Source organism: Bos taurus, chromosome 16, assembly GCF_002263795.3.
Source record: "Bos taurus isolate L1 Dominette 01449 registration number 42190680 breed Hereford chromosome 16, ARS-UCD2.0, whole genome shotgun sequence".
Classification (NCBI taxonomy): domain Eukaryota; kingdom Metazoa; phylum Chordata; class Mammalia; order Artiodactyla; family Bovidae; genus Bos; species Bos taurus.
This window is the reverse complement of record NC_037343.1, coordinates 49,370,675-49,388,267: the sequence shown is the minus strand read 5'-3', so window position 1 is coordinate 49,388,267 and position 17,593 is coordinate 49,370,675. Positions and strand designations below refer to the sequence as shown.

Here is a 17,593-nt window from a genome sequence, read left to right as displayed (position 1 = left end):
GGCACATCGTTATCAGACAGAGACCCCCAGGGCCAGGGGGTGGGGTGGGGGCACCTTGGAGATGTGGGGGCAGGGAGGCAGGTGGGACAGAAGGGCTGATGATGAGAGTTCCTGGAGTGAGTGAGGCATGGAGGGACCAGTGTTGTGACACCTTGGATGAGGTCATGTCAGATGTCAGCTAACTTCAGAGATAGAAAGCAGAATTCATGAGTCAATTGGAGCTCTCGAACTAGATCAGGGCCTCGATGGCTGGGCGCGGCAGGGTGGGTGGAGAGCTGAGTGGGGATGGGTAGAGGTAGAAATTAGTGGGGATGGTAGAAATTAGTACATCCTGAGCCCATAGCGAGGAGCCCAGAGTGAGAGTCAAGGAGTCTGTGCAGGGGGGGAGCACAGATGATGTTTCCCTTCAAGGAGTGTCGAGGTGTCCAGAGGCGGGTGGTCAGGTGGTTTGGGAATGACCATGTGGGGCAGAATTGAAGAGCATGAATGCTCGCTCAGGGAAGAGAAGATTCTGGAGGACAGAACCTGGCACACTGGCGTGTAGAGGTGGGACCCCGGGAGGGGTGGCTTGGAGGAGAAAGACAGAAACAGCAGGAGTGCCTGGCAGACTGGAAGGTGAGAGCGTTGCCGAAAGTGGGGGTCTGGCTGCTCGTCACTCAAAAGCCAAAAGGAGGCAAGCCTGGTGCAAAGGAAACTTTGCTATTTTTTCGGAGGCTGGCAGCAGAGTTGAGGGGGTGGTGGGCAGACTCCCGTCCAAAGGCTGACTCCTTCCCACTGAGTATCTGGGCAAGAGCTATTATAGGTGGAGGGAGGGGGCTACATGTGGAAACAGCACAGTCAGCTCTGACAGTCATCTTGAAATTGACCACACGGTGGTGATCAATGACATCAGTGTCATTTTGATTAAGTACAGTTAGTCTTCAGTTCCAGGTCAGTTTGTTTCCATTTCTTGAGGCCAGTTCTGTTTTTTTTGTTTTGGCATACATCTTAGTTTCCCCTAGGGATCCAGCCCGCACCCGCTGCAGTATAAGTGCAGAGTCCTAACCACTGGACCACTGGGGAATTCCCTGAGGCCAGTTCTCAGAAGAGTGGCAGCTTATGTCATGGCTACAGTCTGGTCTTCGTGTCGTTGACTTCTTCCACCTGGTGGGGGTACAGGGGTGGGGTGCATGAGCCTACATCCGGCCACTGGGGGGCCATCAGATGAGGCAGGAGCAGGGAGCCTGGCTAAAAGGCTGCTGTACTTATGGGGCAGTGGTGAGGGGATCTGGGTTGGGGTGGCCCCGTCAAGGGGAGCGCTGGATTCCAGATCCACGTGAAGGCACAGCTGGAGGTGGGCAGTGGGATGGAGGGCCCAGGATGCGCCCAGCTGCCGTCCATTCACAGCCACCTTGGCTCTCATGTGGGCCACGCCACGACCGAGAGCTCAGACACCTGCTCTGCTTGAAGCATCTCCTCCATCCTCTCCAGCCTCGTGAGGCTCCCAGCCCTGCAGCCACCCGCCTCCTGGATCCCCTCCCTGTCCTCTCTGCTATCTGAACCTTCCTCACCGACACCCTCGCTTCTGCTCCCACTCTTCTCTCCCAGCCCCCCGACAGGTGGCTGGATGCTGCCATGGAAGCCCCCTTGGCGGTGGTGCAGTTGGGCTTGGGGCACCATTCCAGCTGCCCTTGACCTGCCCCTTCTTAGACCCAGGACCCCTCAACCAGTGTGAGGTCATTCCCTCTGCCCCCCACACTGTGCCTTCTTAGAGAAAACTTCTCCCCACCAGTGCCTGTGCCTCTGACACCCCACTACTCCCAACCTACAAACTTGCCTGCCCCCGTTCTCCAGGCTGGGCAGGAACTGAGACTTCTCCGTTGTTCCTCTGCCCCTGGGGTCCAGCCTTTGAAGCCCAAGCTGGAATCCATTGCTTGCCTCCAGCAAGTGGGTTGTCCGTTACCCTGGGATGGCACATCAGCTTTCTGCTGCCCTGGGTCCCATCCATTGCTCTGCAAGTGCCTTGTTTTTAGAGAGAGAAGTGAAGAGAGGGCCCTGTAAGCGAACCAGGGACAGGGCAGCGGCCAGACCTGGCCTCTGCCTGGGACCAGGGCAGTTTTTTTCCTCCCTGTCTGCTGCTACTCTAACCCTCAGGACCCACTGGTCCATTACAGCTCGCTCCGGGATCTCGAGCTCTTCATCCGTGCCTGTATCAGAGCCCTGCTGAGTACTCAGGCTCTTCCTATGCAGCACAGGAAGCAGGCTCAGAATGGGCAAGACACCTGTCTGGGGTCACACAGCTGCCAAGCAGAGCGGCAGAGTGGGGCTAAGTGGACAGAGGGGGCCGGGGGCCGGGAGTGTGGTAGGCAGTGTAGAGCTACAGAGCAGAAAGCCAGGGGACAGGGACTGTGTGTCCTGGTCTGACCTGCACATGCTGGGATGGGAGGAAAACCATGGGCAGGTCAGCGGAGGGTGGCGGTGGGGCCCGGATGTGGGTAGGGCCTCTGCATGAGGGTGAAGAAAGAGGGGTGGGCGAGGGACTTCCCAGTAGCGTGCCGGTGGGGCTGTGTGGGTGGCAATGCAGGCTGGGGAGGGAGTTGGGCCTCCTTCGCTCCCCTCCTAGAAAGGCCAGGCTGAGGGCAAGGTCAAGAGCCAGCTGACTGGGTTGGAGCTGTGACCAGCCGTGTGCCCTTGGGTGAGTGACCTGACCTCTCTGCACGTTCCACGTCACTGCACGGGCCTGCTGGGACATGGGGGGGCTCAGCCATCCTCTGGCATTTCTTTCTTTGTTTGGCTGCAAGAGTTTGTCCACCGGGAAGCTGGTCATGGCAGCCTCTCTGGTGGAGCGGGGGTGGGGTGCCCCTGGGTCCCCGACACTCAGCTTGGCCGAGCACCTCTCCCAGCAGAGGTCTGGGTGACGCCAGAGCCGCGCAGCCCTGGAGGATCTCGTCGGCCATTTCCTTCCAGAAGTGCGTGAGGCTCACGTGGTCAGAGGGCTGCTGCCCAGCTCCTGGCCTCACGTGGGTACTAAGCCAACCGTTAGATTCAAACAGAAACTGCCGGGCAACCTCAGGGTGCTCCAGGCTGGCCCAGGTGCGGAGGGAGGCCATCCTGCCCCTGGCACCAGCAAAAGTAAGAGGCCCGCGGGATGAGAGGCGGCGGGGCTGGGGGATTCCCGGGCCGCTCCCAGGCTCGGCCTCCCCCGCCTGCCTGGGGCCCCAGCCCAGGAGGGAGAGAGGGTGGCTTAATCGGGCAGCTCCAGCTGTTTTCATATTTCACAAGCGCACCCTGCCCCAGGGTGGGGAGGCTAAATTTGTCTCATCAGCAGCACTGGGCTCCCCCCGAGCGGAGCCGAGAGGGAGCAGGGAGACACCCCAGGGTGATGGAGCCGCGGCGATGCCCTCCTCCCTGGCCCTGCAGGCTCCGTCTCTCTCCACAGGAGGCCCAGGTGCCACCCTGGCCAGCCCCGGCCGAGGGTCCTGTCTTGTCCTGACCGCACCCCACCCCCTGCTGGGCCAGCGGGGACAGAGGCTATCCAGCCTCCTGTGGCCACGTGGCCCGGTGCGGGCGGGAGGGGCAGGTGAAGATGGCCGCTGCCCATGCTCCCTGAGGGCGACACGCTTCTGGCCACCATTCCAGGTGGGACCCCTGTCCTGGCCCCACTGGCCTAGGGCAGCCTGTTCCGGGGTGGGTGGCTGGGTCTACAAGGGGCCCCTCAGCTCCGAGGGCCCAGGAGGCTGGGCACTGGGTGTCCTTCAGGAATTCTGTTGGGCTGCTGCCCAGGGACAGCGCCATGTCACGGCAGGGCCTCCTGCGTGATGGCCGCCTGACCCCTCTGCCCGGGTACGGGGACTTATGGGCGCTGGGATGTTCTGGGGTTCCCTCAAGACAAGCCACAGGGTATTGGAAGGGGCTGGGAAGGCCCCTGGGATCCCTCCTGTGATGGTGTAGGTTTATCTGCCCCTTAGATTTCAGTCCATCTACGTTTATGGAAATAGCCAGGGATAGAGCCACAAGAAGAACCAGTGTGTGACTGAGGACAACTGGGATGGATTGTTTTGGGGAGGGGACAGGGAGGGTTCTTCGGGTCTTTTCCCTCTAAAGTGACCGGGCCGCACCCACTCCCTGAACGCTGTGGGGAGGGCATGTGCTCCAGTTGTCCCTCCCTGTGCCCAGGCCAAGTGTCCACACCCACCATAGGTGGGTGGGGGCCCCCTCTATGAATGGGGTGTCCCTTCCGAAGGGTCACAGGGGCCCCAGTTTATGGGCCTTGGTTCTGGAGCCCTGGGCAGGGGCCGGTGGAGGGAGAGGAGAGGAGAAGCCCAAGGCCTTGAAGTCCTGCCGACCAGCGAGGCTGCTCTCTGGGCCGCACAGGGCTGTGTGTGCTCTGCCACCAGCCAGGTGATGGGGGCAGGATAAGGCTCATTCTGATCTGGAGTCAGGGAAGTCAGCAGCTTCTTGGAGGAGGCAAGGCCTGGCCTGGCAGGACCAGGGTGGGGTAGGGAGTGGACAGGGGACCAGGGCTGAACGTGGAGGCAGCCCTGGCTGGGGTGCATGGGGACGGGGCTGGGAGCCCAGGTCAGGCTGTCACTCTCGCTGGGATTTTGGAGGATGAGGTCAGAGGGTTGAGCTCCTGAAGGAAGAGTTAGCCCCCTAGGGCCTCCAGCTGCCACCAGCCTGGGGCAGAGGGGCTATGCGCCTGGGGCAAAGCCCTCAGGTGTTTTTGGGTGGGGAACAGAGTGGGGTTCTTTGGGTCTTTCCCACCTGGGCTGCAGCTGGGACCCTTGGTAGCTTGGGGCACGTTTCTTGGACCTCTGAGACCTGCCCAGGGGTGGCAGTGTGGGAGCCTGCTGGCCCCGGCAGCAGCTAGCTGGCTTCTCCCCTGCAGCACCGGGCCTCTGGGCTGGAACCTTTTCTGCTGGGGGGCACTGCAGGATGTGGGGCCACGTCTCCTCCCCCAGGTGGCTCTCAGAGACCTCGGGGAGTCCCCAAATGAAGTTGTTAGGGCGTGGGGCTGTGTCTCCACTCAAGCCTGGGTTGAAGTCTCTGGGCCACCAGCCCCCACCCCTCAGAATCACAAATATTCACTGGAAATTCCTTGAGGTGAAGTGGTTTTGGGGGCCACAGCCCACAGTCGGGGGTGTCTGAGCATCGGGCCAGCTGCCGTGAGAACGGGCTGCACTCTGCCCTTCTCACGCTGCCGTGACTGCAGCTTCCCCTGGCCGGGTGCTCAGGGATTCCTTGAGTCCAGCCCCTACCCACGCCGCTCCCCACCCTCTCGCGTCCATGTCTCCAACCTTGAGCAGGACTGGACTCCTCTCGTTGTGACAGGATGCACTTCCTTTCCAGAGAAACTTCAACTTGATGGCAAAGCAGAGCTGCACACCATGCATTTGTGCCCTGTGGCATCATTGCTACCACCTGGGGGATATCATCGGAAGTTGGTCTCTCCCCCCTACATGCGATTTTTAACATAATTTGCATCATTTGCAAAAGCAGTTTCCATTGTGAGCACATTTCCAGATTTGCAGAGTGTGTCGGGGAAATTGGATTTAATTTGCAGGAAGTGGTTTTAGAATTGCTTTCTTTCTCTCATGCCTGCGAACCTTGGCCACTTTGGCCGAAATGCTGCTAGTGGGTAAAGGGAAAAGATCATCCCTGCCCAGGGGAGAGGGTGCCGTGCCCATCGAGCCCAGGGCGTTCTGGCGGGGTGGGCAGATGGCCTGAGGCCAGGCATCAGTGTTGCCTCTTCCTCACGCCCCAGCTCCTGCCTGGGTGGCGGGTGGTCCCCAACACCTGTAGATACTAGGTCGGCAGCTCTGTCACACGTAGCCCAGTGCAGCCAGCTCTTCTGAGTTTTCCAAGGATGTTGGAGATCTGGGTGCTGCGTGACTTCCTGGGTAGAGTCCCCCCGGATCCTCTGAGTTAGGCAGGGCAGGTTTCTGGACCCATTTTGCAGGTGGAGAATCAGCGTGGGAATCACCCTCAGAGACTGGCGCCATCTTCGGGTTGGCAACCAAAGGGGTCCCCCCAGTGGGCTAGGTGGGCCTATATGATGCTTTCCCTTTTGGCAGAGGGGTCTATCCCAGAATCTCTGTGAGTCCCGGGGTGCTGGCTAAAAGTGGACATGGAGCCCTGCATTTGGGGTGTATTGGGGGCAGATGCAGCAGGATCTGCTGAAGACAGTGGAGTTTGGTGAGCCTGAACCTCCTCTTCCTTCAGGAAGGCTGAACTGTCTAATCTGCAGTCCTGGTGATGAGGGCTGGGGTGGGACCCCTGCAGCCTCCTGCTTCCCCAGAGGGCTGGGCACCTGCAGGTCTGTCCTGAGCCAGAACTGGCCTGCGTGATGGGGCAGGCGCCTCTGACCCCAGCAGCTTGGGGTGAAGCAGGGGGTGTGGTTAGGAAAGATGCTGGTTGTGTTGCCCAGGGTGGGGACTCTCTGTCCCACCTCCTGGCTGTTCTTAGGGGGAAGCAGGTGTATAAGCGTGGGGAGGGGGCTTCGGGGAAATTCCCAGTGCTGATGTACTACCCCAGGTGCTGGGCAGCGGGAGTTGCTGAGAACCAGGACTAGGCTCCGGGAGAGAAACTGTCTTAACTTTCACGTAACTGGCAGAGTGACATATTCCTGACATTCTTGGTGGTGCCAATTTCCCCCCAACATACTACCCCAGGCTCCTTCTCTGAAGTTCAACATTTCTTTATTGAGGTGAAACTCACACAACATAAAACTAAGCCCTTTGCAGCAAGCCTTGCAGTGGTGTTTGGCTCGTTCACAGGGCTGAGCAACCGTCACTCGGTCTATTTGCAGCGGTCACCCCACCCCCCAGCCCACCCCACTCCAAACCCGCCCTCAGTCCTTGCAAACCACCAAGTGGCCTTCCGCCTCTGGGGATTCACCTTCCTAGACGTTTCGTAAGACACATGACCGCTCACTCAGTGTGAGGTTCTGAGGGCATAGTGATGTAGCTGGTGTGAGAGATCATCCTTTTCATAGAGTGAAACTGCAGTGTGTGGACCTACCAGGGCTTCCCAGGCCGTGCTGGTGGTAAAGAGCCCGCCTGCCAATGCAGGAGACGTAAGAGACTCAGGTTCAGTCCCTGGGTCGGGAAGACCCCTGGAGAAGGAAATGGCAACCCACTCCAGTTTTCTTGCCTGATGAATCCCACGGACAGAGGAGCCTGGCGGGCTGTGGTCCATGGGGTTGCACAGAGTTGGACATGACTGAAGTGACTTAGCACACACACAGGTGGACCTACCAGGACTGTTTATTCATTCATCTGCTGACGCTCCTGGGGGCTATTTCCACATTTCCCCTGTTGTGGGTGCTGTGACCAGAGACAGCATCTTGCTGTCCACTTGCTGCGTGACGTTAGTCAAGGCATTGTCATCTCTGGGCTTAGTTGGGCCATTGGCAAAATAGAGGGGGTGGGACCAAATGTCCTGGGCCAGTTGAGTCTCGAGCTGGCACAGCCTGCCACACCAAGAGGCCACCCTGACTGATCTCTGCTCTCCCAGAAAGGACCACCCATGGTGAGTGGGTGACGGTGGGTTTCCACCCAGTTTCAGCTTGGCGGCCTGTTCCACGCCTGCTCCAGCCAGCGCATTCTGCTTCCTACCAACTCTACCCTGTTCTGAGTTACCTCATGGCCAACTCCAGGCCTTACTGGAGCTGCACTGGGTTTTGGACAGCTTAGCCCAGGATGGGAGTGACCTCCCCAGCACAGGAAGCATGCCAGTGAGTGCTGGCCAGCCCCTTGTAAAAACTCTGTGGATCATGTGCTAAAGGTTTGAGATGGAGTGGGCAGGAGGCATGACTAAGTTACTTTCCAGCTCTGAGAAGGCCACTTGTTATCCCCGCACTTTCAGCTGTGCTGTGTGACCTTGGCAGGTCACATAACCTCTCTGAGCCCCATCTCCTGAGACGGAGTGGAACCGTCTCCGAGCCTGCTGGGGAGTTGATTTGTGGCCGGCACTTTCCAAACCACTTGTTCCGGCCGCCTTCACTTGGCCCCACCTTAACCTTCCCCGCCCAGCCCCTCCCAGCTCGTGCCACTGCCCCAGGGACGGTGGCCTGGCACGTGGCAGCCCCAGGAACATGCCACAGGCCTCAATCAGGGCCCACTGCCTGGGGACAGACAAAGCAACAGATTGCAGGCCCCACCCTTCCTCCCCTGACGGCTGTGGGCAGGTCCAGGCCTGCCCGCTTGGGCACTGCCAGGAGATGGCCGAGCTGACTCCTGTAGCCCCTTGCCAAGAACCTGGAGGCCAGCCCAGGGGAGACGTCGCCTGGGCCTCGGTGGGGGCAGTGGGCAGAGTGGGCTCTGGTTTCCCTGCCCCTTCCTCCCTGAAGAACAGGGATCCCAGATGTGCCTGGCATGGCCACTGCCGTGGTGACAGGGCTGCTTTGGGTGTAACTGGGGCATGGGTTCTCTCAGGAGGGGTGGTGGTGGGGACAAAGGCCAGCAGACACGGGGCTGGGGCCCTGAGCCCTTGGCATCTCCTGTGAAGGGAGGCCATTCATGCCGTGACCCCCCTCCAGTGACAGAGCAGATTCTCCACCTCGGCCTTGGTGGCTGCCTCACCGGGTTGGCATTGCTGTTGCATCCAGGCTGCCAGCAAGGATCCCACTACAGAGGTGAAAGACTGCCCAGCCCTGCAGCAGTTGGGCACAGCCAGGCTCCTACCCGGGCCTCGGCTCCAGCCTCGGGTGGGCCCTGCACCTACCCTTTCTTGAGGGGGACACAGGATCTGAGCCGTCACTGGCTGCTGGGGCATCAGGAGCCCGGAAACCTGGCTTGAGTCTCCCCCCCAGGCTAAACCTAGAGACACAGTTCATCATAATAATGACCACTCGTGTTCCAGTGTAACTATGACCCAGACACAGCAGAGACTTTATCTTCATGTTTTGTTTTTATTTTTTAATTTAGTTTTTATTGAAGTATAGTTGATCTATACTTCCCTGGTAGCTCAGAGGGTAAAGAACCCACCTGCAATGCTGGCGACCTGGCTTCGATCCCTGGGTTGGGAAGATCCCCTTGAGGAGGGCCACTCCGGTTTTCTTGCCTGGAGAATCCCCATGGACAGAGGAGCCTGGTGGGCTACAGTGCATGGGGTCACAAAGAGTTGGTCACGACTGAGTGATTAAGCACACAGCACGTAGTTGATCTACAATATTGAGTTAATTCCTGGTGTACAGCAGAGTGACTCAGTTATACACATATATACATTCTTTTTAATATTATTTTCTGCTACAGTTTGGAGAAGACAATGGCACCCCACTCCAGTACTCTTGCCTGGAAAATCCCATGGATGGAGGAGCCTGATAGTGGAGGAGCCTGATAGGCTGCAGTCCATGGGGTCGCTAAGAGTCGGACACGACTGAGCGATTTCACTTTCACTTTTCACTTTCATGCATTGGAGAAGGAAATGGCAACCCACTCCAGTGTTCTTGCCTGGAGAATCCCAGGGACGGGGGAGCCTGATGGGCTGCTGTCTATGGGGTCGCACAGAGTCGGACACGACTGAAGTGACTTAGGAGCAGCAGCAGCAGCAGCTGCTGCTACCGTTTATCACAGAATATTGGTATAGTTCCCTGTGCTGTACAGTGGGACCTTGTTGTCCATCTATTTTAGATACAATGGTTTACATCTACTAACCCTAAACTCCCCATCCCTCTCCACCTTGGTAATCACATGTCTGCTATCTATGTGTGTGAGTCCATTTCTTCTCTCTTCTTTCATTCTTTATTATTATTTTTTATTTGGCTGGGCTGGGTCTCTGTTGCATCGTGGGGCTTCTCTAGTTTTTCAGCGTGCGGCTGAGTACTTGCAGTGTGTGTGGACTTAGCTGTGGCCCGTGGGACTTTTGTCCCCCGACCGGAGACTGAACCAGACCTCCTGCACTGGGATCTCGTAGTCTTAACCACCAAGAAAGTCCCCCATGAGTCTGTTTTGTAGACAAGTTTATAACTTATACACGTAACTGATACCCTATGGTATTTGTCTTTCTCTTTCTGACTCACTTCACTTAGTATGATCATCTGGCTGAGACTTGAAATCAGTGCTCCCAAGGGGCCTTGCAGCAGCCCCATGAGGGGGTGCTGTCATCATCCCCGCTTCACGGTTGATGGCTCTGAGAAGGTCTAAGGCCATGCTGCCCCCACCCCTGGGTCTCGATTTCCACCCCCAGAAAGGGTAGGATGAAAGGAGCGGTGGGTGGGGGCCTGCACCAGGACCCAAGGGTGTCCCCGAGTGGTCGCCATTGGCCCCCTGCCACTTGTGCTTGAGGACGCTGGCCAGAGGGCTCGGAGGCACCCTCCCAACCCACCCTCTTGTTCTCTCCTCTCGCAGAGTGAGCTGCCCTCTGCCTGTGCTGGAAGATGTCCCAGTCCACCCAGCCCGCCGCCGCCGATGAGGGGGCCACGTTCCAGCACCTCTGGAGTTCTCTGTGAGTGTCGGGCCCTGGGCAGGGTGGAGAGGGCTGGGTAGGAGCTGCTGCCCTGGGCTTCCTCCTGGAGTCGCAGGCTCCACAGTCTGGGCTTCTTCCTCTGACCAGCCGTCCAGAGGGCTCGGGGCAGGGAGAGGTCCAGGGGACAGAGCCTGTGGGTGGCCACCTCCCTGGCACTCACACCAGCCCTGGAGAGGCTGGTGGGGCAAGGAAGCTGGGGATTCTGAGAGCTGAGGTTAGGGGAAGGAGCAGAGGGGCAAGGGGAGGTGCGGGCTGTCCTCACGCTCTGGGCCTGGGCGGTCTGGGCTCACCGCTCCGCTGTCCGCTATGTCTTCCTCTGTCTAGGGAGCCGGACAGCACCTACTTTGACCTTCCCCAGCCAGGCCAGGGGAATGAGGAAGTGGCGGGTGGTGCAGAGGCTGGCATGGATGTCTTCCACCTGCCGGGCATGACCACGTCTGTCATGGTGAGTGGGGCTTCCCTCTGCGGGGGACTCAGGCTGGGGGCGGTGAGTGTGAACTGTCTCGGGAGCCTGCAGAACCAGGAGGCAGGCTCGCAGGTACCCAGTTTCCTCTGTGTGCTTGTTAGCACATTTCAGATCACAAAGTAGAAACTGGATCAGCTCATGTAACTGTCAGTCCAGGGGTACGAAGCTTTTCAGGCCTGGCTGGATCCAGGTGTAGCGAGACCTTCGGGTATGGCTGGATCTAGGTGTATGAATGAATTCAGGCATGGCTGGATCCAGGTATAGAGAGACCTTCAGGCATGGCTGGACCTAGGTGTACAAATGAATTCAGGCATGGCTGGATCCAGGTGCTCAAACAGCTGCCTCTTGTTCTCTTGCTTTGCCTCCCCCATGGTAGATTTGTTCTTAGGCAGTGTCTCCTCTTACGGTAGAGGCTCCAACAGCAGCACTCTCCCTATGGGGAAGGACCTTCTTTGCCCAGAATCCAGCACGTCCATCTCTGAATATGTCATGTGTCTATTCCTGAGCCGTCCCTGTGTCATTGATGACCTGGGTACCCTGAAGCAGGGCCAGGATGGAGTGGAGTATTGTGGGCTCCCCCACCACAGGCGCTAACTTATGGGAAAGAGGCCCCCGAAAGGGATGGAGCTGCTGTTTCCAGAGGAGGGAGGCGGGAGGGGGGTTGCAGGAGCACCCAAGGCCCTGACACCTGCCTGTCTTGCTATGTCTCAGGCCCTGCCGCACTGGGTGGCCCTCTTGGCTGGAGGCAGGGCTGTGGTAGCTGGCCATACTCCTGCCAGGCATTGGGGTTCCAGGAGGTGGGGGGCAGGCAGGACACAAGAAGGGTGTGTAAGGACCCCCAGCCCTGGGGAAGCCTGGCAATGCCCCAGAACCCCGCCACGGTCACCTCCTCGGCATAGTGTCTGCTGGACCTGGGGCTGCTGAGTTCTGTCTGTGGGCTCGCTGCCCAGGGCTCCCTCAGGTGGGCACCTGTCTCAGGACCTTTGCTACAAGCATGAGGGAAGCACCTGGCTCGGATCTCAGGTGGCCTCGGACCGCAGTGGATGGAAGCAGGGTTCTGGTTGCTGGCCAGAGACTGAGATCGGGCTGTGGCAGTGAGAGTGCTGAATCCTAACCACTAGACCAGCAGGAACCAGTGGCCAGTGATGAGGCCCTGGCCCGTCAGCTGTGTGGAAATGAATTCCCACAAAGATGGAAAGTAGTGAAAGCAGAAAAGTGCTTACTAGGAGGAAGAGGGTACATGTGAATAGACACAAGGGAGAGTGCTGCGCCCTCATGGGGGTTTGAACCACTTTTATGGGGCGTTTCTTTCGGGTTTCCTGTGGCCAGTCATCATGCTTTACCTGGTCCTGAGTCCATGATTGGGTTATCTCAGGGTCCCCCACGTGTCTGGAGGCTCAGAAGGTCAGGAATCTGCCCATAATGTGGGAGACCCAGGTTCGATCCCTGGGTCAGAAAGATCCCCTGGAGGAGGGCATGGCAACCCACTCCAGTATGTCTGCCTGGAGAATCACACAAACAGAGGAGCCTGGCAGGTTACAGTCCATGGGGTTGCAAAGACTGGGACATGACTGAGAGACTCACTTTCACTTCCTCCCATGTGTGTGTGCACATCTTTTAGCCAAGATGGATTCTAGCGAAGAGGCCTGTGGGGGGATTGACATCACACACTGTGGGGTGACACCCCTTCCCTTTTTGATCTCCAGGGAGCCTTTCTTAGCGTATGTAGTTGGGAACATCTCCTTGACCTCGAGAAAGAGGACTACGTTGTCTTCTGTGTCTTATCTGGGCAGGGCTCAGCTCTGCTCTCTCCTGCTATCTGTCCCCTGGGGACGAAGCCCAGCTGCTCAGCCTCTGTGCTCAGCTCTGCTCTCTGGGGGCTCCATGGACGGCCACCGGCCTCACACAGAGCAGCATGAGGGCCTGGGGCACCAGTAGCAGGCCCAGGACCAGGGCACATGTGGGAGGTGGGGCCAGGAACTCTGGAGGCAGAGCCTGCCTCCTCCCCAGAGACCCCTCCAGGAGTTGGAGCTCGTATCCCAGCACACAAGCCTTTGAGAATAGTGGGGGTGGGGGGCTCCAGTCAGGGGACTGAGCCAGGGTGAAAGGGCAGCAGGGGAGGAAGGGTCCCTGTGTTCTTTGTTGTTGTCCATCTCTGATGCTGAGCTGGCCCAGGGCCCACTGGCCTGAGTGGGACAGGGGAAGGTACCTGCTCGGACAGTGGCAGCCAGGACGGGTTGGGGGTTCAGGGGGCAGCGAGACCCTGTGACATCGTTGCCTCTGAGGAGCCCCTCAGGCTGGACTGGAGGAATCTGCCTGCTCAGCCCAGCCTCCTATCTCTACCCAGGAGACTGTTGGGGCAGACACAGCTGTTGTATTCCCATTTTACAGGTGAGGAAACCAAGGCAGATGCTGGGAAAGGGTAGGCCTGTGCTGGGCCAGGTAGTGCCATCTTGTCTGTTCAGACCCTTCCCGGTCGGCCAACACCTCCCCAGGGGCCAAGGGTCCTGACCTCTCACTTCCAGGTCCGCCCCTCCTGGACATTTGCATCCTTCATAAATGGGTGGGTCTCAGCCTGTCAGTAGTGATGCTCTGGGTTATAATGCTCACCTGAACCCTACTACCTGCCTTGCAGGGGGTAGGGGAGAGTGGAAAAAGAGAAGACTGGTGGCTTTGCCTGTACTGGGGCCCAGGATGGGGTGCCTAGGGATTGGGCCTCCACTCTTTACTGGTGAATTTATTATTATTTTATTGGAATGATCTTTTATTATATTTGGGGGCATCAGGTCTTACTTGTGGCACACGGGATCTCTGTGAAGGTGCATGGACTCCCCAGGTGTGCTGTGTGGGCCCAGTAGTTATGGCCTGAAGGCTCAGTAATTGTGGTGCTCGGGCTCAGTAGTTGTAGCCTGAAGGCTCAGTAGCTGTGGCCTGTGGGCTCAGTAGTGGTGGCACACGGGCTCAGTAGCTGTGGCACGCAGGCTCAGTAGTTGTGGTGCGCGGGCTCAGAAGTTGTGGCCTGAAGGCTCAGTAGTTGTGGCCTGAAGCCTCAGTAGCTGTGGCCCGCGGGCTCAGTAGCTGTGGCCCGTGGGCTCAGTAGCTGTGGCATACAGGCTCAGTAGTTGTGGCCTGAAGGCTCAATAGCTGTGGCCAGTGGGCTCAGTAGCTGTGGCCTGAAGGCTCAGTAGCTGTGGCCCATGGGCTCAGTAGCTATGGCGCTTGGGCTCAGTAGCTGTGGCCTGAAGGCTCAGTAGCTGTGGCCCGTGGGCTCAGTAGCTATGGCGCTTGGGCTCAGTAGTTGTGGCCTGAAGGCTCAGTAGCTGTGGCGCTTGGGCTCAGTAGTTGTGGCCTGTGGGCTCAGTAGCTATGGCGCTTGGGCTCAGTAGTTGCGGCCTGAAGGCTCAGTAGTTGTGCGCAGGCTCAGTAGTTGGGGCGCATGGGCTTAGTTGCCCCACGGCATGTGGAATTCTAGTTCCCTGACCAGGGATTGAACCTACATTCCCTGTGTTGCACCCCAGATTCTTAACCACTGCACCACCAGGGAAGTCCCTTTCCTGGTGAATTTAAAATCCAGCAGTGGAATTAAAGCACGGCAGGGAGATGTGGGGTCACTCCAAGACCCATTGTCTGGTCACCCAGGGCTTTCTGAGATGGGGCTGTCAGGGGTGGGGTGGCTGGGCTCTTGACTCAGTTGTGTAGCTGGTGAGGTGTTTGTTGTTGGAGATTCATGTCTTTGAAGTGGGTGCCTCAGCTACCCAAAGCCGTGTTAGGGCTTACATCACAATCAAAAAGCAGACACCCGCCCTCTACACACCTTACGGAGCAACAGGAGCTGCCACTGAGCTCCAGGGTGGGAGGACCCCTGAACACGGTCTCCTAAGAGGTCTATCTCCAGAATTCCATGAGCCCCGCCTCCTAGCTACCCAGCTCATGCCTTTGAGGGTCAGCAGGCCTGGGAGACCCTGATGACCCAGCATCAGGAGAGGCCAGTTCTAGGGTCCTGTGGGGGTGGGACACCTCTCTCCAGGGAGGATGTCTGATGCTGGCAGGTCTGGGCTGGCTGGAGAGGACTTCCCTCACAGCCATGGGGCAATGAGGATGGGATCCCCCATCTCTGCCAGCAAGAGGACTGAGTCTGGCAGGTAGTAACAGGCCTCTTAGTAAAAGTCCTACGGGTTCCCAGAGGGCATCTGGGGATACTTGGAACCATGCTTGCCCTGGCTGGGGGCAGGGGTGGGTGAGGGAAGCCAGGACCCTTTTGAGTGCCTCATCCTGACCCCCGGCGGCCATCCTGAGAGCAGAGACTGGTCTAGGGGCTGGCTTGCAGCCCAGCCTCACCCTCATGCAGCCTGACATCGCTCAGAGGCAAAGATGGGACTCAGAGATGCAGCTGGACAGCTGACTGCAGAGCCCACTACCAGGCTGCATTGTGGAAGGGCCGATGCCCGAGTTTTCTGGGGGCCCGGAGGGGCCCACAGAGCCCAGGGTGCTGGCAGGGAGCCCCACAGAGCTGAACTGGGCGCTGTTAAAGTCCAACCTGGAAACCGATCCCTCTGGCCAGAACGCAGCCCCTAGGACAGTGCTGCTGAGGGTGGGGACCTGCTGATGCCGGGGTGGGCGGTGTCTTGAGTGCCTCCTCCACCCCCACCCATCTGCACGTCCACATCCTCATCAGGGAAAGCCTGGGGCTAGGGCAGTGAGTTTAGCCCCCAACTCCAGGTTGGTGACAGGTCAGGTGCTCCCCAGGCCAGGCCTCAGGTCACAAGAGAGCAGCGGCTGCACAGTCAAAAGCTTTCATCTCTGCCCACCCTGCAGTTGTGACTCAGGCTCCGTGTAAAGGCTTGTGCACTTGAGCACATGCACATGTGCATGCGCGCGCACGCACACACACACACACACACACACACACACACACATGCCCCCAAGCGCTCCCTCTGGCCTCTGGCCTCTGTGACAGTGGGCACCAGCACCCCATCCCCAGGCTCTGGGGCCACCCCCTTCTCTGGGTTGTGGGGCTCGTCCATCAAAAGATGAGGCTTAGGCAGTCCTGGCGTTGGGGGCCCTGGGTCCCAGGGTGGTACCTACTGTCGTTGGGGGCCCTGGCTCTCCACCCCCCTTGGCTGCCCTGGTGAACAGGCTGACTCCTTCCTGCTGGACTAGAGGTACCTGAGCAGCACCCCGGCTCTATCAGGAGACGGACCACAGGGACCCACGGGTGCCCCACCCACTGCGTCAGTGGCCGGTGTTGACAAGCAGGGTGGGCAGGGCCTCACCTGAGGAGCCAGTCTGTACCAGGATCGACTCCCCCACGTCTCTGAGCCTTGGTGCCCTCACTTGTGGAGCTGGGGTGACAGGCTGCCTGGGGCCCCAGCAGAGGCTCCCCCAGCCCTGTGGGGCCTCCGACCACCCTCCTGCCACGCTGGGCAGCTGAGGAAGCTGAGTCAGGCAGTTAAAGGGGAAGGGCCCTGGCGGGAGCAATGGGCCCCTAGCCTTGGAGGAGCCCCAGAGCACAGATTCCTGGTGGACACCCCGAGGTTGCTTCAGGAAGGGTCCAGGCACCATGGGGCCGAGATGTGCAGAGGTTGGGGTCTCGGAGGTCCCATACCAATCCCACATCTTCTTTGCTTGGAGTTATTTGACCCTTTGGGTCTCAGTTTACTTGTCTGTGAAATGGGTCAATGCAGATCTAAACCATCAGGGTTTTAAGGATGACTGCTGGTGCCCAGCCTGTAAGAGGGTGTGACAGACGTTAGATGTGATGGCGACACCAGGGATGAAGCCCGAGTTTGAGAAAGCCATTCTGTCTGGAACCTGGAACAGTGGAGCCAGGGAGGGCCCGGGAGCAGCTGCCCCCAGCCCCAGAGCCTGCGGTGCCTAGGAAGGACCAGTGCCCCGGGCCCACCTTAGGGGCCCTTTGGTGGGGCTCTTGCCCTGGGCAGTGGCCTCCAATTCTAGTCCGTGCAGAACCTGAGTGACTCACCCGAGACATAGGGCTCTACCTTCTCCAAGAGGAGAGAGGGGAGCACCTGGCCTCCTATGGGCTTGAGAGGAGGGCGGCACAGAGGGCATGAGCATCGAGGTGGCCCCTAGGCCCTGGGCAGGTGCTGTGACGAGGGGAAGCTTGTAGGGTCTCCTCTGGTCCTGGAGGCCCACTCCCAGTCTGTGTGGAGCATGGACAGGATGAAGCCCCCCGTGGTGCATGCCCGTAGGGCCCAGAACAGGCAGCGGCCGTATGCACCCTGTGCCGCGTGTGGGCCTGGGCTTTGGGTGGTCCTGGCCTTCTGATTCTCGGTGTCCCTCAGGACAAAACAGGGGCAGCGCTCTGCCAGCTGTGAAGATGCATGGAAGGGGAGCTCAGCTGATGCTGAGGCTGGCCCTGACCACCCCTCCCCCGTCTCCCCCACCCATCCTCCCAGCATCTGGGAGCCTCCTGGGCTAGCTGCCCATGCCTGCCCCCTGCCTGCAGCCCTTCCTGCCTCTCCTGGTGCCTTTGTCTGGTGACAGCTGTCATGGACCGTGGAGGGGGTGACATTTGGGGGCTGATCCACCCCGGAGCCCTGTCGCTCCTCCTCAGGTGCCCAGCAAGCTATGCAAGGGAGACGCCAGGGTTAAAACCTGCAGACTCCTGGGGGCTTGAGACCCCAGCACTCACCCGGGACAGGACTTCCTGGCCTGGGGAGG

The 17,593-nt window shown here is 59.1% G+C and overlaps 1 protein-coding gene across 6 annotated transcripts in view; it reads left to right on the top strand.

Moving 5' to 3' along the window:
- The window catches only part of TP73 (tumor protein p73), an 81,265-nt gene that overhangs the window by 22,483 nt on the left and 41,189 nt on the right, over window positions 1–17,593 (top strand). For 4 of the 6 annotated variants that reach the window (XM_059875752.1, XM_010813404.4, XM_002694119.7 and 1 more), the window contains 2 exons: window positions 10,329–10,425; window positions 10,771–10,891. In XM_059875752.1, coding sequence (XP_059731735.1) covers window positions 10,358–10,425; window positions 10,771–10,891 — 189 coding nt within the window. In that variant the 5' untranslated portion in view covers window positions 10,329–10,357. Of the gene's footprint in view, window positions 1–1,749; window positions 3,112–3,409; window positions 3,619–10,328; window positions 10,426–10,770; window positions 10,892–17,593 lie in introns of those variants that run through there. The other 2 variants (XM_005217186.5, XM_005217187.4) reach the window with 2 other exon arrangements.